Source organism: Ranitomeya imitator, chromosome 9, assembly GCF_032444005.1.
Source record: "Ranitomeya imitator isolate aRanImi1 chromosome 9, aRanImi1.pri, whole genome shotgun sequence".
Classification (NCBI taxonomy): Eukaryota; Metazoa; Chordata; class Amphibia; order Anura; family Dendrobatidae; genus Ranitomeya; species Ranitomeya imitator.
The window spans coordinates 54,957,879-54,984,054 of NC_091290.1; the positions used below are offsets into that span (position 1 = coordinate 54,957,879).

At 43.1% G+C, this 26,176-nt stretch overlaps 1 protein-coding gene across 7 annotated transcripts in view; it reads left to right on the forward strand.

The window, feature by feature from the left end:
• The window catches only part of SYT7 (synaptotagmin 7), a 542,375-nt gene that overhangs the window by 390,199 nt on the left and 126,000 nt on the right, over positions 1-26,176 (forward strand). For all 7 annotated transcript variants that reach the window (XM_069740295.1, XM_069740293.1, XM_069740294.1 and 4 more), the window contains one exon: positions 13,908-14,043. In XM_069740295.1, the coding sequence (XP_069596396.1) occupies positions 13,908-14,043 (136 nt within the window). The remainder of the gene's footprint in view (positions 1-13,907; positions 14,044-26,176) is intronic.

Genomic DNA, 26,176 nt, shown 5'->3' on the forward strand with positions numbered 1-26,176 from the left:
CCATCCGTTCACCTTTTCTGCGTCACACAAAGACACGGTGGTTGGAACCAAAGATCTCAAATTTGGACTCATCAGACCAAAGAACAGATTTTCACTGGTCTAATGTCCATTCCTTGTGTTCTTTAGCCCAAACAAGTCTCTTTTGCATGTTGCCTGTCCTTAGCAGTGGTTTCTTAGCAGCTATTTTACCATGAAGGCCTGCTGCACAAAGTCTCCTCTTAACAGTTGTTGTAGAGATGTGTCTGCTGCTAGAACTCTGTGTGGCATTGACCTGGTCTCTAATCTGAGCTGCTGTTAACCTGTGACTTCTGAGGCTGGTGACTCGGATAAACTTATCCTCAGAAGCAGAGGTGACTCTTGGTCTTCCTTTCCTGGGGCAGTCCTCATGTGAGCCAGTTTCCTTTTAGCGCTTGATGGTTTTTGCCACTACACTTGGGGACACTTTCAAAGTTTTCTCAATTTTTCGGACTGACTGACCTTCATTTCTTAAAGTAATGATGGCCACTCGTTTTTCTTTACTTAGCTGCTTTTTTCTTGCCATAATACAAATTCTGACAGTCTATTCAGTAGGACTATCAGCTGTGTATCCACCAGACTTCCGCTCAACACAACTGATAGTCCCATCCCCATTTATAAGGCAAGAAATCCCACTTATTAAACCTGACAGGGCACACCTGTGAAGTGAAAACCATTCCCGGTGACTACCTCTTGAAGCTCATCAAGAGAATGCCAAGAGTGTGCAAAGCAGTCATCAAAGCAAAAGGTGGCTACTTTGAAGAGCCTAGAATATAAGACATATTTTCAGTTATTTCACACTTTTTTGTTAGGTATATAATTCCACATGTGTTAATTCATAGTTTTGATGCCTTCAGTGTGAATGTACAATTTTTCATAGTCATGAAAATACAGAAAAATATTTAAATGAGAAGGTGTGTCCAAACTTTTGGTCTGTACTGTAGATATATATATGTGCACCCTATGTGCACCCTATGTGCATGTGGGCCATATGCATTGTTAGCACTTTATAAGTGATATATACATTTATTTAACCATCACTTGGCTACACAATTTTGTTACTCTGATATATTATATAAAGGTGCATTTTATTATATATTTTTTTACTCATTTATTCATTGCATAAGATTGTTCTATTTATCCATTTTATTCTAGCTCAAGTTGTCTTTTGATAGTGTCTAACTTTAACCAAGCAAGTCAGTTCTTCCATTTGAATCAATATGCAAATGAGGCTGAAATGCTTTCAACACATGGAAGCACTTCCCAAGCTTCTGTCACTCCAGCTCTATTCCCTGCTCAGTGGTGCTTTCTTTGCTGTGTGACTTCAAACAAGTGAGCTGGCAGTGAAGTCGGAGAAGGCGGTGCTGGGCGGGGATTAGAGTGAGAGTGAGAGAGGCTCAGGAAGTGCTTCCATATGCTGAGAGCACTTCAGCCTCATTTGCATATTGATTCAAATGGCGATTTCTTGGTGACTGAAAAATGTATTTGTTGCTTTAAGGTATTGCTAGACTTGCACTTGCTAGATATGCAGTCTGGAGGTGAAATCCTGCTGACAGATTTCACTTAAATCCTCATAGAAAATACAACATGCTATGGAATTTTTTAAATCAAAGAAACCCACCCTTATTCCTGTTTAGGGTACTTATATTTTGGTTTATTTAGACTCGGACTGACCCATCAGACTACCATATGGTACAATATTAGGCGTGGGCTCTGACGCAATAATTTGTACTTCATGAAACAAGCCCCAAAGACCCACCAAGTGACAACCCAGTTTGGAGTCTATCAGTTATCACTAGGGTCTATTTCTTAAGCTGGCCATACACTATACATAGCCTTTCCTTCTGACCCCCGTGCTCTCTCATTTACATACATGCTTGCCTTCAACCCAGTGTGGATTTGTTCTAGTTGGGAAAAGGGTACAAAACATTTCCAGACACATCTGGCGGCAGAGTATCTACCCTTAGAAGAAAATCAATTGGGCATTGAAATTCAACATGCGCAACCTATCTGTTCCCTGACATAATTTGTCAGGGGAAAGTCAGGAGGAACTCATAAACATTAGATGGTCAGTCGGGCCCAAATATATTATGATTTTCAGCCTGTTTAATTCTACTATGTATGGGAGCCGTTATAGGTAATTACTCTCATGCCGTAATAGACCTTGTGGTTATGTCCTGTATGGGCAATGGTAACATCAACGTTTTTAAAGCAATTGATAGTGGACATGTCCTGTCCAGATGTAGGGTAGGTCATATTATCTGGTAGATCTAACAAAGCCCAGCAGTAAGTTGGGTGTACAGTAACCGATTGGTAAATGTTTACTCATTGCTGGTCGTTTAGTAGCCTGTTTACTCAGCCAGGTAGTCCGAGCTAAGGCTGGTTTCACATTTGCGGTTGTGTACGCAGCGTTTCTTCCGCAATTATCCGCATGTGTCGTGTATTCCTATATTTAACATTAGGGACGCATGTGTCTGCGATCAGTTGCGTTTTACTGTGTTTGACGACACATGCGTTTTGTCGTCTGCAGTTTGGCGTGGAAAACGCTACATGTAGTCATATTAGAGGCGTCAATTTGCCGCCTAGAAACATATGCGGTTGTTAGCGGAAGGAATGCGGCAAAAAACCTGTGTTTGCTTGCGTTTGTGAACGCATGCGTTGCACCACAGGAAAACATGCCTAGACACTGATTAGCCACCCCCACATACAAACTGATAGAGGGAGGGAGTGGACATTTGCAGGTCACTACTCAGCAGACTGGGAACAAGAGCAGACGCAGCAGACCAGACACAGGAAGGAATCTACACTCTGAACAATGTGAGTATATCCTAGCCAATGTCTTTATTTTGTATTTTCTGTCTCTATATGTCCTAATTTCTGCCATTTTTTTCTTTCTGCATGCATCAGAATGTCATCCTCTTCTGATGAGGAGCAACGTCATGGGCCTTCTCAAGCCGAACATGTCAGTGAAGTGAGTACTCACCTCCTCAGATTGGTAAGTATTCACTGTCACATCTACACATATGACAATTTTTTTTTCTTTTTTTAGAGTACTTCTTCCACTGCGGCAGAGGCTGAGCGGGAGCAGCGGAGTCACGGTCAGGTGGCAAGGCGGCGGCATGTAAGTATATCTGGCTGACTGTTTACTGTATCCTCACTTTACTATTGGATGTTCATTTCTTTACTTTCCTCTTTCTTTCCCTTTTTCTTCTTGACTCCTTTTGTTTCTTGACTTTCAATATTCATGCCAGTTTTCTGTCTCTGTTTTCTTTCTTTTCCTTATGTTAATGTATCCAACATTAATGTCTTTATTTATTTTTTAGGTTCCAGAACGGTATGTGGGCCTCATTGAAAATGACCTCCTTATCTCCCTGGACCATGAGCGAGTCCCGTTGTGGGACACCCAGGTTCAGCAGCACTCAGACAACGTGACGATCCGGCGGCTATGGAATGAGGTGGCCAAAGCGATGTGGGATGGCTGGGACAACGCCCCGACTCTGGTCCGAAATGCATTTTGTAAGTATTGCAATCCAGTGTGATGCAGCAGTGACCTTGGCCGTGATCACACAACGGTGTGTGATGATAGAAACTCTCAGGAGTTTCTCTCATCACACACAGTTGTGTGAGCACGGCCAAAAGTCCATTGTTTAACCATTCTTTTTTGTTTTTTCAACAGTGCTCAAAGTCAAAACACGTTGGCGTTCGATGAAGGACCGCTTCAACAAGGACCTGCGTCAAGAGAGCCGGGTTCCTAGTGGTTCTGGAGCAAGGATCAGAAAATATAAATACCACCGCATTCTGGCATTTTTGAGACCGGTCCTTGCCAAGAGAACGTAAGTATTATTTTGGTGTATTAGGTTGTGTTGTACTGCCTTAATCTGTATGTTTCTATTCCACAGGAGTTGGCGCTTAACTTTTGTAAATGTTTGGTAGTAATGTGTTTTTTTCTTCTTTTTTCACAGCACATGGAGCAGCACTCTTGACCCTGGTTCTGGAGCGGTCCTTCATCAGACAGCCACGGACCCGTCCCAGCCATCCAGCAGCACTGCAGCAAGTGGGCCTGGCACACAAACTGGAGACCAGGAAGCTGGTCCATCAGGTGTTCCCCTTTCCCAGTCCTCTGCCTCTGCCCCTTTTTTTATGGGCTCTTCCCGGCAGCGGCAGAGGGCCTTGGACAGGTCACTCATGCCTGAGTTTTTACACTTGAGCTCGGTCTTTCATGATGGCCTCAAGGTGATGGGTGACCGACTGGATACTGCCATTAGCCATATGAATACACGTATCCAGGAGGTCACCAAAAGCCTTGACCAAGTGAAAGCTGACCTCCAGAGGCCAGCACATAATTTTTTTAATCAAATTGAACAGGGCATAACGGAACACCTTACTCCTGATCTCCAGCTTAGTGTCATGCAGGCCTGCAATGCTGCTTACGTGCAGGCTATGCAGTCGGTGTTTTCAGCAGACAGTGGCGGCAAATCCACCTGTGCCAACACTGTCACGCTTGATATCAATGCCGAGCTCTGCTGCATACCACTGCACGGCTACCTCCATTCCAAGCACTGCCGGACACCACTACAGCACCACCACCATGCCGAGTGCTGTTGGACAGCCCACCGCCACCACCATGACAACGGCTGCTCCTGCTTGGACTGTTATGATTAGGTAATTCAGAACCACAATGGACCTTGAAGTTCAGAGCACACAAAGTGACCTGACAATAACCAAAAGACATAGGACGAGCTCTGAGACGTGGGAACTCTGCTGACCGCAATCCCTAATCCTATCCAACCACACTAGAGGCAGCCGTGGATTGCGCCTAACGCTCCCTATGCAACTCGGCACAGCCTGAGAAACTAGCTAGGCCTAAGATAGAAAAATAAGCCTACCTTGCCTCAGAGAAATACCCCAAAGGAAAAGGCAGCCCCCCACATATAATGACTTATAAATAAATATATAACCCAACAGGACATTTTACACCATATTGTCCTGCCATGCCACACGTCCAATATCAGAATAAAAAAAAGGCAGCAAATTGGTCCCGCATGTGGCCAACTTCAATAGTTGACCGTAGCGGGTGATGCTGGTAATCTGGCAATAGGTTTGCAACTGGTTCATCCAGTTCAATGTTGGGTCGCTCCTTAGCCATTATGTACTGTAATTGTGGAGAACCACACAGGCTTTGACCACCCCATCCACTGTCTCCATTTTTAGATTAATGCAAGAATGCGCCAATTTGAGACTAGAATCCCAAAGGTACACTCTACTGTTCTTCGGGCCCTGGTCAGTCTGTAGTTAAAGATCCTTTTAGTGTGGTTTAAGTCTCGACTGGAATATGGCTTCAGTAGGTTTTCACACATCTGAAGGCCTCATCCCCAACCATAAAAAATGGCATCGGTGGGCCTTGAGTGTTGGGGAAGGGTGTGGCCGTGGAAAATGAAAATTTTTGCCATACACACGTCAGCCCATATCAGAGTTCCTGAAAGTGTGGGAATCGTTGCCACGGCCAAAAGCTCCAATGTCCATGGCGATGAAGCGACAGTCCGCATCTGCTATTGCCATGAGCACAAGAGAAAAATATTTTTTGTAGTTGAAGTACTCCGACCCAGTACTGGCGAGTTTGATAATGCATATGTGCTTTCCATCAACCGCACCCAAACAGTTGGGGAAATCACAAACACTCCAGAATTTCTCTGCAATTCCCATCGACATGTCCTCGGTGGGTAGGGGTATAAATTCATCCCGCAGAACGTTCCACAAAGCCCGACAGGTGTCCGCAACTATTCCAGACAGGGTGGAAATTCCAAGCCGATACTGGAAGTGGAGGGATGATAAACTCTCTTCGGTTGCCAGAAATCTGTAATAAAATAAAAAATAAATTACAATCAATTCTATTTATGGTGTTGTTCTGCTAAAGACATAAACGAAAATACAAAGAATACATGTCAGACCAACAATAATTATGACTGCCATTTGTTTAGAATTGTTACATACCTTAATGCAACCAGCAGAGGTTCCTCTGCAGGAATCGCTCTACGAAGCTGGGTGTCCTGTCTCCGGATGGCTCCTTGGACACAACCAAGCAAATCCCGAAAAGAGTCTTGCGACATCAGGGTATATTCCAGGAATTTGTATGGGTTGGCATTAAGCTCACCATATAACGTGTGATAGGCTCCACGTCTCTCACGTAGTTCGATAATGGGGTGTCACCAAAAACGCAGACGCTGTGTCCTTCTCTGTCTTTCTCGATTTCTTTGTTGCTCCCAAGCAAACGCACAGGCAAGAAATAGCTTGATGCTTAAATCCAGGTTGAAATAAAAGCTCTCCATGCGAAGATCCATCATGACACAGGATACACTAGCAAACTGTGAAGATTTCAGCAGTCCTATGGTCTATATATAGATATCCCACAATACACGCCCTCTGTAGTCCCATTGGTGGTGTCTGGTTATCTAGATTTTTCTCCTGTAAAATTTTCCACCATGCGCACAAAAAACGCAAACGCATGCAAAACGCATGCAAAAGCATGAAAACTCCGCGTTTTTTGAACCGCATACGTTACCGTATGCGTCTAAAAAACGCTGCGTTTGTACGCGTTTCCATGCGGTTTTTCCTTCATTTGAGGTTGCGGATTAAACGCTGCGGATTCTAACGCAACTGTGAAACTAGCCTTAATGATACACAATGGACGATCTCTAATAGATTGGCTCCCATTGGTCTCAGCAGCACGAGTCGTCTTAACTAGAGCTTAGTGAATTTTTCAATATTCGGTTCCGATTACAATCAGCGGCGAATACTGGATTCAGTGGGAGTAGAAATAAATGAATATGTTCGGAACCAATCATTAAACATAAATTCGGCACGAATAGGGTAGCAATATGGCATGAGTATGTCAGATTCATATTCGCCAACCGAATCCTAACATATTCGCTCAACTCTAGTCTTAACAGAGAACAATGTGCTGCCAAGAACAATAATCTTTTGTGCAGCACAAAACGCTCGTTGACCTGGCGATCGGCAACCTGTTTAGACTTGAAGATTATTGTGAAAAAGCGTTCCTAGGAAGGCTCATTTCACGATAATGTTTCAATGAAAATGGACCTTTACGCTGCCTTCCTTTTTACATGTAGATTGGAAGATATTATATATGTTGACAGCCCCAGAACAATGCATTCCTGTTCTGTAGGTGGCACATACTGCAGGTCAAGCACATAGTCCCCCGTGGGAAGTCTTTTGTCTTATTTGTGTACTGAGTATCTAGAATGCTTACGATTACGTAATTCCGCCCATACAAGAATTCTTTGCAGATATTCATCATTTCATGCAGAGTTCTTTATTGCAGTTCTGTCAGCTAAATGTCATAAGAAGTCTAACATTACTGTGTGCATATGTGCCTCCTTACATATCTAAGAGCTGCCCAAATGTCACATCCACAATTGTCTGCTACATTCATTCAACACTTTCTTGATTTATAGTTCGTTTCGGAGGGGAAAAATATTTGGACCATCACCTATTTATACCACGGTAAAACAGACGTGGGTAAGGGCTATACGATGTTAGTGCAGGTGCCAAGCAACTGATTTAGAGGCAAATGAGATCACAGGATCTTACATGAGGCTTGGATATTCATCATAAGAATATAGTTCTACCACTTTTAAAATCTCTGTATATGCATCAAATGGATATTGTGCACAATTTTGGAACTAATTTTCAAGAAATATATTGCAGAGCATAAATAGGTTCAGATGGAGCTAAATAATACATTGAATGAGTGGTCTGCAGACCTACATTGGTGTTTCGGTTGGCTGTACAGTAGTTTTGAAAAAAAGTTGACCTAATAACTATGCTTAAATAAATACAAACTTATATATTACGTGTATATATATATTTAAGAAATAAATAGGTAATATAGTAATTTCTTTAATGGTCACTATAATCCAGTTCTCAAAAACAGTTTTCACTGAAGTTGATTGAATCTTTTGAAGTTCATCTTTGCCAGATTTGATTTTTTCCCTAACATTTTATTTACAACACTGCAAAGCCTCCAATTGCCCTGAAAAAGATCTGTGGAACTACTAGGATTACATCAAACTATTTTCAGCTCTTTAATGTCAATGTCAAAGTGAATTTGCCATTGAAACAGATGGTAACCCAGTAATAACCAACAGCTCATTTAATACTAGAGCAAACTAACAGACATTTCATGTTTTTAAAATTGAAACATGATCCAAAAATGATCAGACAGAGCATTCTGCGCAGAAATCTGTCTCAAACTGACTGTGTCACTGTCAGAGGTAACAGCATCCAAACGGAGACAAGTAATATGCCATATATTCCATAATATAATTGCCTAAGGGTTTTTCCGTCTGTCTGTCGAGGCCGCCAGGCCTCGACCAATCAGCAACGGGCACAGCGACGATGATGTCATAATGGTTGCCATGGCGACGATGATGTCATAAAGGTTGCCTCGACCAATCAGCGACGGGCACAGTCTGCCGCGAATTCTGGAATCATCATTGTCTATATACTATGGGGACATGCATATTCTAGAATGCCCGATGCATTAGAATCGGGCCACAATCTAGTATTCCATAATGGGCTCTGCTTTTTCCTCACTAATATGCTTGTAGGAGGCCAAGAAGGCCAATTGTGACCTGCATTTGTTATACCACCGACAAAATCAATGCTAGCCTGTCCATTGCCATCGCATCTTTTATTTTTTACCATACATTTTGTACAAAGCTTTAATTAACTTTTGACAATCTTTTCAACTCCTTACCAAAATGAGGCAGCTGTCCTCAGTATAGATATGGCAAGTACATTTGTCAATTTGGACTAATAAAACAGGTATTTAAACAGACATGCACAGTTAAATGTCTACATTTTATTTTTATACTTTTTTAACAATATTCAGCTCCCTTCGAAAAAATGATGTAATAAGAAATGCTTGGTAGGTGCATGTCCAAACTTGCCAACACCTGGTACAATGCATAAAGCAAACAGGAAAGAGAGTGGTGATTCCCAGGCGCTGCCAAAAACTGCTAACAATGGATATGCATAATTGAATTCGGATCTATATTAATACAATGCATTTCAGAATCGGGTTGAATCCTTAAGATATTTTTTTGGGGTGGCCCTTTATTATTGTGGCATGGACAAATGTAAAATTTGACTAGTACTAAGGATGCACAAAAAAAATAGTTTGAGATGAACACTTTGTTAGACAGACAGATTGCTGTTCTGTTGGTCAAAAATGACCGACTTTGAACTTCAATATTCTTTAAAATATTCAAGATGCGGCTCTGAAACCCGTGGCCGACCGACCCATCCTCATTTAAGTCAATCAACCACAAGTTTCAGAACCGCATCTTGAACACCCCAAAAAATACCAAAGTTCAAAATAGGTCTCCCCAGACCGAACAGAACAGCAGGGTTAAATGTCTGGATTTGGGGAATTTTCTTTTGTATTTAGGAAATGCACTATAAATGTAAAAACTCTGTAAGTCACTTGTGAAAAGCAAGCACACCTTCTCTGACACTGATTTCAGATTTTTTTCCAGTAAAAAAGAATTGTGCTGTCTTGCTGCTGCTTTCTTTTGCATTAAGAATGAAATAAGGAAATGTGTAATTGTAATTCAAATGCATAATGGAAATGCCAGCTGCGCCATATCACTTATCAATCTTAGTGAGTCTGCCACTGCTGCTGGCACCTCTCCAATCTCTCTTTCCACCTATTAATTAAATCTCTATATTATTAGCAGTATTAGCAGATTACTATTCTCTTCTTCAGTGCTGCAGCTTTACATAACATCTGGAGTATTTTACTAATGTTTTAGGGCTTTCTCTTCCTATCTCGATTGCTGAGCTGTGAACTCACCCAAAAATGGCTGCTGTGTTTCCTGTCTCGAGTTTTATATAGGCTACGATAGTCCCTCCCGATTGGCTGTGCTACACCAAGTGATGTGATAGCTGCAAGGCATTATGGGGAGGCCTGCACAGTACGCCTGAGGCCAGGTCAACCTTCTGTAGCTGATGCAGTCTTCGGCAATCAGCAGGCGTTTATTTGGTAATTTTTATGAATCTAATCACAAATTGTTTGAATTTGCCGGGATTTGTGAATTAGAAAAAAAAAATTAAGTTTGATTTACATCAAATTTATTCACTCATCAATAGTTTCTGCAATAACATAAAAGGGATTCTTCACTGTAAGAGCAGTGAGATTGTGGAACTCTGCTGGAAGTTCCATAATTATGGGTAATTCATTGAGTTCAGAGTTGAAAAGGATCCATTTTCACTCTTATTTTTGGATTACAAGTGCTGACGACACACATGACTTCATGCCATCTAAAAAGCGAATTTGCGTGCAGTGCTATGTGTATAAAATAGTCAATTAAGTAAACTATTGTTTTATTGTTTACAGTTATTGTACTGTACACCTTCCCACACAATATAATTTTTAATTGCCAATTTACTTCCTAAATAGGAAATTTTCTAAATATTGTTCATTTAGAAAGAGAGGCGGAAGTATCTAGAATCTCAGGGACTGTAGATAAAGACAAAGAGAACCGCACATGAAGAGGAAATAATTAAAATGGGAAATAAGAGCAGGATAGAAGCTGTCCTGATAAATGAGGGAATGAAGATGGCAGCATCCTGGATCCAGCCTGTATTACTGGTAGGGAAACTCTCACAAGTTAAAAATCTGAAATTTGAGTTATGCTGCAAACGGCATACTACCGAGTCTGAAAATAAAAGAGTGAATGAAGATTGCGGACTGAAATTTAGTCCAAGGTTATTAACTTAAGGTAACCACTAAAACATGTCAAATGTCTCCACAGCCTTTGACTTAGGTGATTGCAAGGAGGTGGTATGTGTGTGTGAGATGTCTCATCTCCGCCAGTATGAATGCTTCAAGGCTGAAATGTTCTGTGTGTCTGATTGTGCCGGCGAGGACTTTATTAGTGAGCGTGTGTCACGTGTTGGCTTCTTTGTCCCTGATCCCTGCATTCCTCACTGTTAATTCTGCCACTTCTCTGTAGATCACGCTCTATAATTGGGGATGTTTCTGCCTTTCTATTGCTATGTTTTCCTACGGTCTTAGCTGCTTGCGAATGCTAATTTATTATTCATAACGGCTCGAATGCTAATCCCTCCCTAAAAATCTAAATGTACTTACGAAACCCCTCTAGACCACTGATAACGCACATACTGGCCTAGTTTGCACATCTCAAATGTAAATCTACCACCTCCCAGGGAGCATATCTCATGGAACCCTCCGTAACTACCCCTCAAAAGATATTTCTATACCATTGGCCTAGATTCATGAAACCTGGAGTAGGAACATGTCACAAAAGCCCTTCTCATCTATGAAGGCAATGTACAATAACGCAAAGAGTAGTTCTAGACCAGTTCTGGATTTTGCTTGGGTTATGCTTGGCCTAACATGCCCTCCATGTTTAATCTGTGTCTTATTTTGCAGCCTTGAATGTTGCTTTTTCAATGTTAACATGTTTGTCTGCCGCTCTCTCCGTGTCTGCTCTCTACCTCGCCGGTTTCATGCCGGTCATATTCACTAACGTTGACCTCTCTCTCATACAGCTGTCTGTGCATCTCCCCTTATTCCTCACTGCTTTATCCCCCACCCAACCCTTTCCAACTTTTCTCATTCGCCTGGATTTTTAACAGTGCCGAGATCCTTTTAGCCGCTGGCTTTGTGATACACCAGTGCTGAATCCTAATTTTGTGTAACCCCCATGTCTCTTTTTCTCTTGATCTGTATTCACTGTATAAGCCGGTCTTTTCTCCATGTGCTAGTGCTCTGCATGCAGGGTCTGCTGCTTCTGTCCTCCTACCTTTAATGATGTCTCTGCTGACCTCCTCACCAGTGTCTAACCTCTGCTCCCTCACTTCACTCTTTCCCTTTCAGGGGGACTTTGGAACCCAAAAGACTTTCTCAAATTGCAACCCAATTTAACTGTACAAACAATTTTTTTTTCTGACAATGCATATATATGTACGTATACATATATATGCCCTCTGTAGTTGAGATACCTAAGGGAATGTGCTAAAATGTGACAGCAGTAGACCTACATTTTACATGCTTGGAAATTTACCTGGATGGACCCTGGATTGTTCACACAAGGCACAGGCAGCACTAGTTTTCCCTAATGGTTGAATTTATTATTCGATTTATTCCAATTTTGTAAAATTAAATAATGTAAGTTATCTCATACACCATATGTGGGCTACACGTTGCAGGATTCAGTGGGAGGGGGCACTGCCAACAACATTTCCGCAAAGTTAAAGCCTAAAAAATGGCATTAAAACAGCGTAACTCTACAGAAGCTCATAAGAGGTAGTTTATTTTCCCATAATAAGGCAGCCCAAAACGCATCAAACTTTGGCCTGCTCAGGAAGATCAGTTCACTGCATTTAAACAATCATACACTTTATCAGTGCCAAGAAAGAGGTTGCAGATCGGCTCAGAGAGTAAAAGTAATGTACATAAATTAAGTGTAGTGCACAGATCTTACTGAGCAGCAGATGGAAGGTGCTTCTAAAGAAAAATAAGGTTTAAGGAAACCCATTTGCCAAAATGATTTATGGACTCTAACACATACTTTTAAGTAAAAAAAAAATGTTCCCAAAGATAGACGACTCTTTTTAGAGGCTTCTTTTAACTGCTGCTAAGTAAGATCAGTTCACTGCATTCAAACAATCTGTATGGATCATACACTTTATCGGTGCTGAGAAGGGGTTGTAGATAGGCTCGGAGAGGAAAAGTCATGTACATAAATTAAGTGCAGTGTATGGATCTTACCAAGCAGCAGATGGAAGGTGCTTCTAAAGGAGCATAAGCTTGGTGTTCAAACAGCACTGCAGCATACTATTTTAGAGAGTATTTTAAATATGAAAATGACAAAATCTTTATAATTTTGCACATCCACAGATTAATTACTGATCCATAGATTAGTTACTCTTTAAAGGCTTTCCTCAACTACACATTTATAGAAAACTAGTGTCTGAGTGCAGCGCTAATGATATGGCTGTTGTAGAGTCTACAAGCACCAATCTGGACTATAAACCCTGACAACTTCGTGTGCAGTCATGTGGCAAGAATAAAAAAAAATCCAAAGGGGTCAGAAATAAAATAATAAATGTCATGAAGATGAATAAATATCTTCTGAAATAAGGACATCTGGATTGGCCAGCATTTTTAATCTGGACGCGATACATCAGCACAGATCTGATGTGGTGTGTGACCTGCTGCATTGAACAGCTGAGCCTTGTGACTCCTAAATGTAACATACAGTAGGGAAACAAAAGCCACGTTAGACTATATGACTGAATAAACCCAATAGATATCGCCAGCACGGGGGCCACGGCTTGGACGCTGCCATATCCAGAAAAACAACAAAGCCTCTAGGGTTTGTTATATCAGTAAATCCCTGACAGTCAGTCATGTGTGTGTGACTGCCAGGGCAAGGGCTGACATAACAAACCTTGACAGATTAGAGGAAAAAGAAAAAGAGGAAATACATAAACCATCAGCGTAAATTATACAGTATGCCTATATATTAAGAATTTCTACATAGCTAAATATTCGACACATTCACGTTCCCATTTCTAATGGCTAGAGATAAATTGGCCTTTAAAAAAATGAAAAGTCCCCGTGTATATATAGTCCATCACTCATTTCATGCCTCCCCAGACCAGGCTTTCAATAAACATCTGCTAAATGTCACAGCATGGTTTACTGCGGAAGGTCAACTTGGGAGAACTCCAATACCCTCTCCGGATCAATGGCTGATGGCTTCCATTAATTCACTTCCCAGGCCAAGGCATGCAAATAAAGAGCAACTTTTAACGTGTTCTTTTTTTTTTTCTTCTTTAAGATTACCAGCAGGGGCCAAAACGACAAATACATCAGTGGTCCCGGGACAAGCGCAACCAGAAGAAGGTGACAAAAAAGCAGACCAGCGTTCTTCAGTGTCAGACCTTGTGAATTCCCTGACCAGTGAGATGCTCATGGTGAGTACTTTGCACCTTCCTTGTTAATTGCCTACGTACAAATGTGCAGACCCGAATTTATGTCCCAGGAGCCCTTGGACTCATTTATCATGTAGACCCACCTTAAAGGTGTTTTATAATAATAAAGGAGGTAATACTTCTACCCTACGAATACCCTGTGTCAACACAAACCCAATTCCCGCTGGTCTCTACTTCCTGATTCCATCTCGACACACCACAAATGGTGAGAAATGTCCATTTCGCCAATCACCCGTTCAGGCGGGTCATCACAGAAGAACAGGTGGCAGGAAGGTGGCTCGGTGCTTAGCATTGTAGCCGTGCTGCGCTGGGGTCCTGAGGTCAAATCCCACCAAGGACAACATCTGCAAGGAGTTTGTATGTTCTCCACGCGTTTGTGTGGGTTTCCTCCGGGTTCTCCGGTTTCCTCACACACTCCAAACACATAATGATAGGGAATCTAGATTGTGAGCGCCAATGGGGACAGTGATAATGATGTCTGTAAAGTGTAGAGGTATATAATATCGCTATATAAGTGGAATAAAATCAAGAAATGGGGGCGTAGAGAAGGCAGCAGGAAATATAGACCATCACAGCTTGGGTATATGTCGGAACTAGAGATTTTTGGGAGAGTGTGACTATTGCTTCTTTCACTTGTGTTAATCAATATTAACCCTTTGAAAAAGAAAAAACATTTTGATTTATGTATGACTTTAAAATGTTAATCTACCTTGTCCACCTTTCACAACATTCAATATGGGTCCCAGCCTTGTCCTTCTGTCCTCATAGGGCATCCTTCTGTCACCCCTTAGCACTGTGTGTGCCCTAATAAACATATAAATACCCATCATTTACATATTATTGCATGCTGTCCTATGTGTGTGTATATATAATATATATATATATATATATATATATATATATATATATATATATATATATTATGTCCAGATACTGTACCTATAGGTAAATGTAGCCCTGGCCAAATTAACTCCTGCTGTTCTAGTGACGTGAACAATATGGAGGTCACCCTGACAGTCCTCAGTGTTCCTAGATTAATGCTGAATCAATAGTCAGTCACTGAAAAAAAATGAAGTAGAGGGAACTGATTTGTTCTTGGCGTAACTCCAGACCATACAAAGTAGAATAAAAATTCTGAAAAGTAAAAAAATAAATACATAGAAAATATCTATATTAAATCTTTTGAAAAGTTAACAAGACAAACAGGAGGTGGAGAAAATGAAGTTAAAGAAGACAGGATAATAGCAGTGGAGGGATTAGTACAGTTCTGTACCTCCAGAAAAGCCTGTGAGTGACAGTGAGTGTGGGCGCATGTGTGGGTAAACCTGACTTACCGGTAGAAAAAGACTGATTTGCCCAGTTCCTACTGAACTATTAGTGATAAAATTATTAGTGGTAAGAATATTGGGTATTTGTAATATTTGAAGGACAAGACCTTGTTGGGACAACAAACATCATGTTAAAGGCTTGTGCACATGGCCTTATTTTCACTCCGAATGCGATCCGACAAAGCATCGTATCACACTCTGACCAATGTTTTTTATGGGACATGCCCAATTTTTTCCTAGAGTCAAATCTGTCCAAGGAAAAAAATCACAGCATGCCCGATTTGCATCTGATATTCAGTCTGCACTCGGCCATGTGGGGCACTTCGGCGATATCTACCGATGCACCCCTGACCGCCGGGCCCGTTCTGGTCATGCTAGGGTTAACTCATTGCAGTGACTTGTGTGTGCCTGGTGTGCTCTCTCTTCCCAGCATGGGACCCTCCCCTTCCTTATAAAGCTGCAGCAACCTGGCTTCCGGTCTCTCTCCTCATCTGAGATCCAGAGCAGGTTCTCCCACCGTCCCACCCTAGGTGTTTGTTTGCATAAGTAAAAGTCACGGCGGGTTGATGGTGCCAAGTATCCTTTGGAAGGCAATCTTGCCCCGGGGGACCGGGGGGCAAAGTGCTTCATGGCAAGTTTATAGGCCTCGGCCCGTATGTTTAAAGCTGTGACCGACCCCTGCCAAAAAAGAAAGCTAAGTTTTGTTTACTGATGTTAAAAGAAAATTAAAGAGTTTAAAGTTGATGGTTGTTGTGTTAGTCATTGCATGGGAGCTTCTGGTGGTTGGGTCGGGTCTCGGCGGTCTGCAAGTCAATGAGTCCGTGGGGAAAAAAACGGACCGCATCCAGATAAGATCTGAGCGTGGTCCGATTTTCACGAACTGATAGAATGGAGAAGATGGACACAATTTTTCACCATCTTCTCCGGATCACACACTTATTTCACTGTGATCCTTGTGCGATTAGCGCAATCGACCAAATTCTCTCGGATGAGAGAAAATATGGCCGTGTCACCCTAGCCTAAATCTGACGAATGGATTGGCTTAGTCTACCCGAAAGAAAACCTGTCACTTGCTTCATGCTCCCAAGCCACAGGCCACATGAATCAGGGCTTGGCTCCACTATTATGTATTGCACGATATGGTTTGAAGATCTGACCGAGGACCATGACCACAGCCGAGACTAGTCCGGTCCAGCACCCGTCTGTCTTCTAACTGAGACGCCCCTGGTGATTGACCAGTTCCTGACTTTCTAGTGCAGCCAGTGTGTGATTCATGTTGTCCGAGGGACGGGCATCGTGAACGAGAACAACCTCTTTAAATGTGCGCACCAGGCCATTGGTAGAGAAGATGAAACTTCTATTCACGTTTTGAAGAATGAATGGAAAATGGACTTGGTGAAGGTTTCGTTCATCTGTATTCATGGAGGAACTCATTCACCAGATTACAGATTTGCAGAGAATCACAGTGATTTGCATAGAATTTTTAACAATTCACTCATCTCTAGTGGTCAGCAAAGAATCCATGGCGTAGAGGGGTAATTAGTCCGACGGGGAATCTGAAACCTGAAAACAATAACAAGCAATTCATCTTTTTCCTGATATGAAGCTATTTCTAGAATAGTGGATGCAGATAGTGTTTCTGCAGCATTGATAAAACAGATTAAATATCTCTGGGATGTGAAATCCAAACCAAGCTGTGGAAAACTAAATGCATTCATTTTACCAGCAGCCATGATGAGAAGCAAACTGTACGTGCTGGATCTCTATAAGTAGCATTCTGCGAGGGTTCGCTGAATGATATGCAGAGTATTCTATAAATTCTACATTTCTTAACATCCTATTAGTTATTTGTGGTTAATGAAGCTGAAAAATGTAAAAAATAGTTGAGTTGTATGGGCCCCAAAGCTGATTGTGGACCCGGGCCCTGTACCCGCCAGCTTGTTAAACTGATGCACAAGCCTCAGTGGTGTTGCATGTTTTGCTTCCCCCCCAAATGCGTGACTTCACTCTATGTGACTACACACTTATTAATCCTCACATCGTGCATAGTGCGCACTGTAAGGATTCTCCAGTGCCGAATCCGTGTTGGGAACTTGACCACAAGTATGTGATTTGCATACTGACACATGCCGACTAGACGTACCCGGCCTCACTCAATGCAAGTGTAAATTTTGGGTGATTTTATTACAATTCATATTTTCACTGTGCAAACAAACACAACATCGTACAGCTCCAGCAAAGTAGACGGGATTTATAGAAATCTCATGCCCACTGTGCATTTTCTACGCTACATAAACTGACCTGGTGAACTTTTGAAATTTTCAACATGTCGATTTCTATTGCCATTATGCTGAGTTTCATGTGCAGATTTCCCCCATAGAATTACATTAGATGTGTTCTGTGCAGGACTCGCATCGGACCAGCAGAAGCTCAGTCTAAGATGCACTTAGCGCAAGCCATTACTGCTAGGCAAGTGTTTAAGGGCCAGGATATTCTTCACCCACTCCCAATAAGGAGGAGGACTTTACAGAGCTCTTCCCAGACTACTGTCGCGTGATAGCTGACGTCTGGTGACGCGGACGATGTAGAGTCAGGTGCAAGAGTAAATCCAAACCTAGCAGCCTAAAACCAAAGGGAACCCCTGAGGCAATAGTTAATAAAGAGGAACCAATAACGTCCATTGACAACTATTGAGAAGCAACCAGAACCCAACCAGGAAGCACTCACCATACCACTATGCAAGGGTACTGAATAACCAGCACTGGACTGGAAAGGAGCAGGCCTTGAATAGGCGGCCCAATTCTAAAGATGCATTCCTCCCAGTCATGTCCAGGGAGACACTCTCTGCTCACCTGTATCGCAGGGTGCACACATTCCCACCCTTGGCTAACACCAGGCAAGGCAGTGTCCCGCGTTGACTGGCAACCGAAAAACACCGCATCCCATGTCTCCTGGGCCGCAAAACAAGTGGGAAGCATGGTGTCCCGAATTCCCATATCACTCACCACTTCCACACATGAGGCACCATCATGTGTAGTCGCACCACCCAAGTACGTGATAGTTCCGCCTTCAGTGCAGACAAACCGGCAGGTATTCCTAACAAGATGCAGAAAATCCGCAAGCAAAAAAACACATACAAATTTTTAGTGCATTTCTGCTGCAGAAATTCACTTATGTATGTAATACGCACATGAATGTGTCAATAAAGTTTTGTTAAAGCCAAATATCAAACCGCTTATCAAAAACAAGACAGCTTTTTTTGAAACATGACATCGCAAAAAAAGAGACATAAACCGCCATATCAAGAACATGCTAAAAATGCATGTAAAAAACTCAATGAAAAAAAAAATCCCCTTTGCTAATTTAGCCAACAGGAGCAGAAAAACTTTAACATCAAAAACTCTCTAAGTACTCACGGTGAGAATGTTGCCTTAGAGAAGGGGTGAAAACCGTTTTTGTGCCAAGGGGGAATTGGATATTTATACCATCATTCGAGGGCCATAAAATATTATCAACCTGAAAATTACTCTGCAAAATTTGATCAAATGTTTAAATAACTGACCCCTACTGTGACGGCTGGAGCTGCTTGTCTTTGATGTGGCTGTGATGTTAGGTGGTATGGATGATGTTCCTACTTGTAATTGCTTTCCAGGTTTGTGCCATTCTGGAGCGCAGGCGACTCATTGCAATAATACGTTTTGTAAAGAACTCGCAGCAGTAAGTCATACTGAAAACAGATGTATATTACACTGCAGGTCTCCTCACAGTGGGAAATTCATCACTGCTCATGTAACATTTATAGAACTCAAGCAGTGGGAGATCTACAGTATACATCATATAGGAGACACCGAAGCTGCTATGTATACATCATATTGGAGACACCAAAACTGCTGTGCATACAACACATAGGAAACACTGAGATGGCTGTACATATATCACATAAAAAACACTGAGACTACTGTATATGCATCACATAGGAAACACTGAGACTGCTGTATACATTACATAGGAGATACTGAGACTTATGTGTACATCACATACTGTAGGAGACACTGCGGCTGGAGTGTATACATCACATAGGATATGCAGGGGCTGAAGTATATACATCACAGGAGACATGGAGGATTCAGTATAGTCATCACAGTAGACATGGGGCTGCGGTATAAACATCACAGGAGACGTGTGAGATGCAGTATATAAAAAAAACTTGAGGCATGGGGCTGGGGCATATATGTCATAATAGACATGGGGATGCGGTATATACATCACAGGAGACATGGGACTGCGCTATATAGATAACAGGAGATCTGGGGCATATACATCACCATAGTACTCATGAGGCTACGTATTCTACATCACAGGAGGCCACACGAAGGCTGACAGTGTGGTCTTCTGTGGGGCCGGAGTTGTTGTGAAAGGTAATTCAGTACCACAATGGACATAGAGGTCAGAACACATACAGTGACCTGACAATAACCCAAAAACATAGAACGAGCTCTGAGACGTGGGAACTCTGCTGACCGCAATCCCTAATCCTCTCCAACCACACTAGAGGCAGCCGTGGATTGCGCCTAACGCTCCCTATGCAACTCGGCACAGCCTGAGAAACTAGCTAACCTGAAGATAGAAAATAAGCCTACCTTGCCTCAGAGAAATACCCCAAAGGAAAAGGCAGCCCCCACATATAATGACTGTGAGTTAAGATGAAAAGACAAACGTAGAGATTAAATAGATTTAGCAAAGTGAGGCCCGACTTTCTGAACAGAGCGAGGATAGGAAAGGTAACTTTGCGGTCAACACAAAGCCCTACAAAAACCACGCAAAGGGGGCAAAAAGACCCTCCGTACCGAACTAACGGCACGGAGGTACACCCTCTGCGTCCCAGAGCTTCCAGCAAGCAGGAAAAAACAAATAGACAAGCTGGACAGAAAAAACAGCAAACAAAATAGCAAAGCGGAACTTAGCTATGCAGAGCAGCAGGCCACAGGAACGATCCAGGAGGAAACAGGTCCAATACTAGAACATTGACTGGAGGCCAGGATCAAAGCACTAGGTGGAGTTAAATAGAGCAGCACCTAACGACTTCACCACATCACCTGAGGAAGGAAACTCAGAAGCCGCAGTACCACTTTCCTCCACCAACGGAAGCTCACAGAGAGAATCAGCCGAAGTACCACTTGTGACCACAGGAGGGAGCTCTGCCACAGAATGCACAACAGTACCCCCCCCTTGAGGAGGGGTCACCGAACCCTCACCAGAGCCCCCAGGACGACCAGGATGAGCCATATGAAAGGCACGAACAAGATCGGGAGCATAGACATCAGAGGCAAAGACCCAGGAATTATCTTCCTGAGCATAACCCTTCCACTTAACCAAATACTGAAGTTTCCGTCTTGAAACATGAGAATCCAAAATCTTCTCCACAGTATACTCCAACTCCCCCCTCCACCAAAACCGGGGCAGGAGGATCAACCGATGGAACCATAGGTGCCACGTATCTCCGCAACAATGACCTATGGAATACGTTATGTATGGAAAAAGAATCTGGAAGGGTCAGACGAAAAGACACAGGATTAAGAACTTCAGAAATCCTATACGGACCAATGAAACGAGGTTTAAACTTAGGAGAGGAAACCTTCATAGGAATATGACGAGAAGATAACCAAACCAAATCCCCAACACGAAGTCGGGGACCCACACAGCTTCTGCGATTAGCGAAACGTTGAGCCTTCTCCTGGGACAAGGTCAAATTGTCCACTACATTAGTCCAAATCTGCTGCAACCTGTCCACCACAGTATCCACACCAGGACAGTCCGAAGACTCAACCTGCCCTGAAGAGAAACGAGGATGGAACCCAGAGTTGCAGAAAAACGACGAAACCAAGGTAGCCGAGCTGGCCCGATTATTAAGGGCGAACTCAGCCAAAGGCAAAAAGGACACCCAGTCATCCTGATCAGCAGAAACAAAGCATCTCAGATATGTTTCCAAGGTCTGATTGGTTCGTTCGGTCTGGCCATTAGTCTGAGGATGGAAAGCCGAGGAAAAAGACAAGTCAATGCCCATCCTACCACAAAAGGCTCGCCAAAACCTCGAAACAAACTGGGAACCTCTGTCAGAAACGATATTCTCTGGAATGCCATGTAAACGAACCACATGCTGGAAGAACAATGGCACCAAATCAGAGGAGGAAGGTAATTTAGACAAGGGTACCAAATGGACCATCTTAGAGAAGCGATCACAGACCACCCAAATGACTGACATCTTTTGAGAGACGGGAAGATCTGAAATAAAATCCATAGAGATATGTGTCCAAGGCCTCTTCGGGACCGGCAAGGGCAAAAGCAACCCACTGGCACGAGAACAGCAGGGCTTAGCCCGAGCACAAATCCCACAGGACTGCACAAAAGTACGCACATCCCACGACAGAGCTGGCCACCAAAAGGATCTAGCCACTAACTCTCTGGTACCAAAGATTCCAGGATGACCAGCCAACACCGAACAATGAACCTCAGAGATAACTTTATTCGTCCACCTATCAGGGACAAACAGTTTCTCCGCTGGGCAACGATCAGGTTTATTAGCCTGAAATTTTTGCAGCACCCGCCGCAAATCAGGGGAGATGGCAGACACAATTACTCCCCCTTTGAGGATACCCGCCGGCTCAGATAAACCCGGAGAGTCGGGCACAAAACTCCTAGACAGAGCATCCGCCTTCACATTTTTAGAGCCCGGAAGGTACGAAATCACAAAGTCAAAACGGGCAAAAAACAGCGACCAACGAGCCTGTCTAGGATTCAAGCGCTTGGCAGACTCGAGATAAGTCAAGTTCTTATGATCAGTCAAGACCACCACGCGATGCTTAGCTCCTTCAAGCCAATGACGCCACTCCTCGAATGCCCACTTCATGGCCAGCAACTCTCGATTGCCCACATCATAATTTCGCTCAGCAGGCGAAAACTTCCTGGAAAAGAAGGCGCATGGTTTCATCACCGAGCAATCAGAACTTCTCTGTGACAAAACAGCCCCTGCTCCAATCTCAGAAGCATCAACCTCGACCTGGAACGGAAGCGAAACATCTGGTTGACACAACACAGGGGCAGAAGAAAAACGACGCTTCAACTCTTGAAAAGCTTCCACAGCAGCAGAAGACCAATTGACCACATCAGCACCCTTCTTGGTCAAATCGGTCAAAGGTTTAGCAATGCTAGAAAAATTGCAGATGAAGCGACGATAAAAATTAGCAAAGCCCAGAAACTTTTGCAGACTTTTCAGAGATGTCGGCTGAGTCCAATCAAGGATGGCTTGGACCTTAACAGGGTCCATCTCGATAGTAGAAGGGGAAAAGATGAACCCCAAAAATGAAACCTTCTGAACACCAAAGAGACACTTTGATCCCTTCACAAACAAAGAATTAGCACGCAGGACCTGAAACACGGTTCTGACTTGCTTCACATGAGACTCCCAATCATCCGAGAAGATCAAAATGTCATCCAAGTACACAATCAGGAATTTATCCAGGTACTCTCGGAAGATGTCATGCATAAAGGACTGAAACACCGATGGAGCATTGGCAAGTCCGAATGGCATTACTAGATACTCAAAATGGCCCTCGGGCGTATTAAATGCAGTTTTCCATTCATCGCCTCGCTTAATACGCACAAGATTATGCGCACCACGAAGATCTATCTTGGTAAACCAACTAGCCCCCTTAATCCGAGCAAACAAATCAGATAACGGCAAGGGGTACTGAAATTTAACGTGATCTTATTTAGAAGGCGGTAATCTATACAAGGTCTCAGTGAACCATCCTTCTTGGCTACAAAAAAGAACCCTGCTCCTAATGGCGACGATGACGGGCGAATATGCCCCTTCTCCAAGGACTCCTTCACATAACTCCGCATAGCGGCGTGCTCAGGCACGGATAAATTAAACAGTCGACCTTTTGGGAATTTACTACCAGGAATCAAATCGATAGCACAATCACAATCCCTATGCGGAGGTAGGGCATCGGACTTGGGCTCATCAAATACATCCCGGTAATCAGACAAGAACTCTGGAACCTCAGAAGGGGTGGATGACGAAATAGTCAGAAATGGGACATCACCATGTACCCCCTGACGACCCCAGCTGGACACAGACATGGATTTCCAATCTAATACTGGATTATGGGCTTGTAGCCATGGCAACCCCAACACGACCACATCATGCAGATTATGCAACACCAGAAAGCGAATAACCTCCTGATGTGCAGGAGCCATGCACATGGTCAGCTGGGTCCAGTACTGAGGCTTATTCTTGGCCAAAGGCGTAGCATCAATTCCTCTCAATGGAATAGGACACTGCAAGGGCTCCAAGAAAAACCCACAACGCCTAGCATACTCCAAGTCCATCAAATTCAGGGCAGCGCCTGAATCCACAAATGCCATGACAGAATACGATGACAAAGAGCAGATCAAGGTAACGGACAGAAGAAATTTTGACTGTACCGTACCAATGGTGGCAGACCTAGCGAACCGCTTAGTGCGCTTAGGACAATCAGAGATAGCATGAGTGGAATCACCACAGTAGAAACACAGCCCATTCAGACGTCTGTGTTCTTGCCGTTCAACTCTGGTTAAAATGCTATCGCACTGCATAGGCTCAGGTTTAAGCTCAGGTAATACCGCCAAATGGTGCACAGATTTACGCTCACGCAAGCATCGACCGATCTGAATGGCTAAAGACATAGACTCATTCAGACCAGCAGGCATAGGAAATCCCACCATGACATCCTTAAGGGCTTCAGAGAGACCTTTTCTGAAAATAGCTGCGAGCGCACCTTCATTCCATTGAGTGAGTACGGACCACTTCCTAAATTTCTGACAATATACCTCTATCTCATCCTGACCCTGACACAGAGCCAGCAAATTTTTCTCTGCCTGATCCACTGAATTAGGTTTATCATACAGCAATCCTAGCGCCAGGAAAAACGCATCGATATTACTTAATGCAGGATCTCCTGACGCAAGAGAAAATGCCCAGTCCTGAGGGTCGCCACGTAAAAAAGAAATAATGATCCTAACTTCTTGAACTGGGTCACCAGAGGAGCGAGGTTTCAAAGCCAGAAATAGTTTACAATTATTTTTGAAACTCAGAAATTTAGTTATATCTCCAAAAAACAAATCAGGAATAGGAATTCTCGGTTCTAACATAGAATTCTGAACCACAAAGTCTTGAATATTTTGTACTCTTGCCGTGAGCTGATCCACACATGAAGACAGACCTTTAATGTCCATCGCTACACCTGTGTCCTGAACCACCCAAATGTCTAGGGGAAAAAAAGGGCAAAACACAGTGCAGAGAAAAAAAAAATGGTCTCAGAACTTCTTTTTTCCCTCTATTGAGAATCATTAGTACTTTGGTCCTCCAGTACTGTTGTGAAAGGTAATTCAGTACCACAATGGACATAGAAGTCAGAGCACATACAGTGACCTGACAATAACCCAAAAACATAGAACGAGCTCTGAGACGTGGGAACTCTGCTGACCGCAATCCCTAATCCTCTCCAACCACACTAGAGGCAGCCGTGGATTGCGCCTAACGCTCCCTATGCAACTCGGCACAGCCTGAGAAACTAGCTAACCTGAAGATAGAAAATAAGCCTACCTTGCCGCAGAGAAATACCCCAAAGGAAAAGGCAGACCCCACATATAATGACTGTGAGTTAAGATGAAAAGACAAACGTAGAGATGAAATAGATTTAGCAAAGTGAGGCCCGACTTTCTGAACAGAGCGAGGATAGGAAAGGTAACTTTGCGGTCAACACAAAGCCCTACAAAAACCACGCAAAGGGGGCAAAAAGACCCTCCGTACCGAACTAACGGCACGGAGGTACACCCTCTGCGTCCCAGAGCTTCCAGCAAGCAGGAAAAAACAAATAGACAAGCTGGACAGAAAAAACAGCAAACAAAATAGCAAAGCGGAACTTAGCTATGCAGAGCAGCAGGCCACAGGAACGATCCAGGAGGAAACAGGTCCAATACTAGAACATTGACTGGAGGCCAGGATCAAAGCACTAGGTGGAGTTAAATAGAGCAGCACCTAACGACTTCACCACATCACCTGAGGAAGGAAACTCAGAAGCCGCAGTACCACTTTCCTCCACCAACGGAAGCTCACAGAGAGAATCAGCCGAAGTACCACTTGTGACCACAGGAGGGAGCTCTGCCACAGAATTCACAACACGGAGTGCATTGCCCTAAATCCACCGACAAAGTACGTTATGACTCTGACACTGTTCAGGATGTAATCTTTATTTGTTTGTGCTGTAGCATTCAGTAGTGTGCTCACACTCGCTGTGCATGAAGAAATGAAAGGGCCGTTTGCCATCAAAAAGCAGCTGCCGACCCAAACAGTCTGCGTGGACCCGGAGAAAAGGTCACCGAGGGCCATTGGCCATCAGCCCTTAGGTTCCTCACCACTGCCTTAGGGTTTAGACACAACTCTGAGTGGGTTGTAAATTGAGCAGTTCATCAGGCCTCACTACACCAGATTGGAGCAGAGCCTAGACTCCCTTGTCAAAATCTGTATTCAAAAGATGTCAAAAAATCAATATGAAGACAATAATGCCAAGAGTCTTCTTTTGTCAATTTTACTTACACTTTCATTTAAAATACATAAAATAAAAAATATATGTTTTGAATGAAAACGTATTGAGTATATGAAATGGTCGAGACTATTCCTTGTTATGCCCCATCCAAATCCTTATAAACTGTCTTTTGTCTAACTTTAATAAAGCAAATCTATC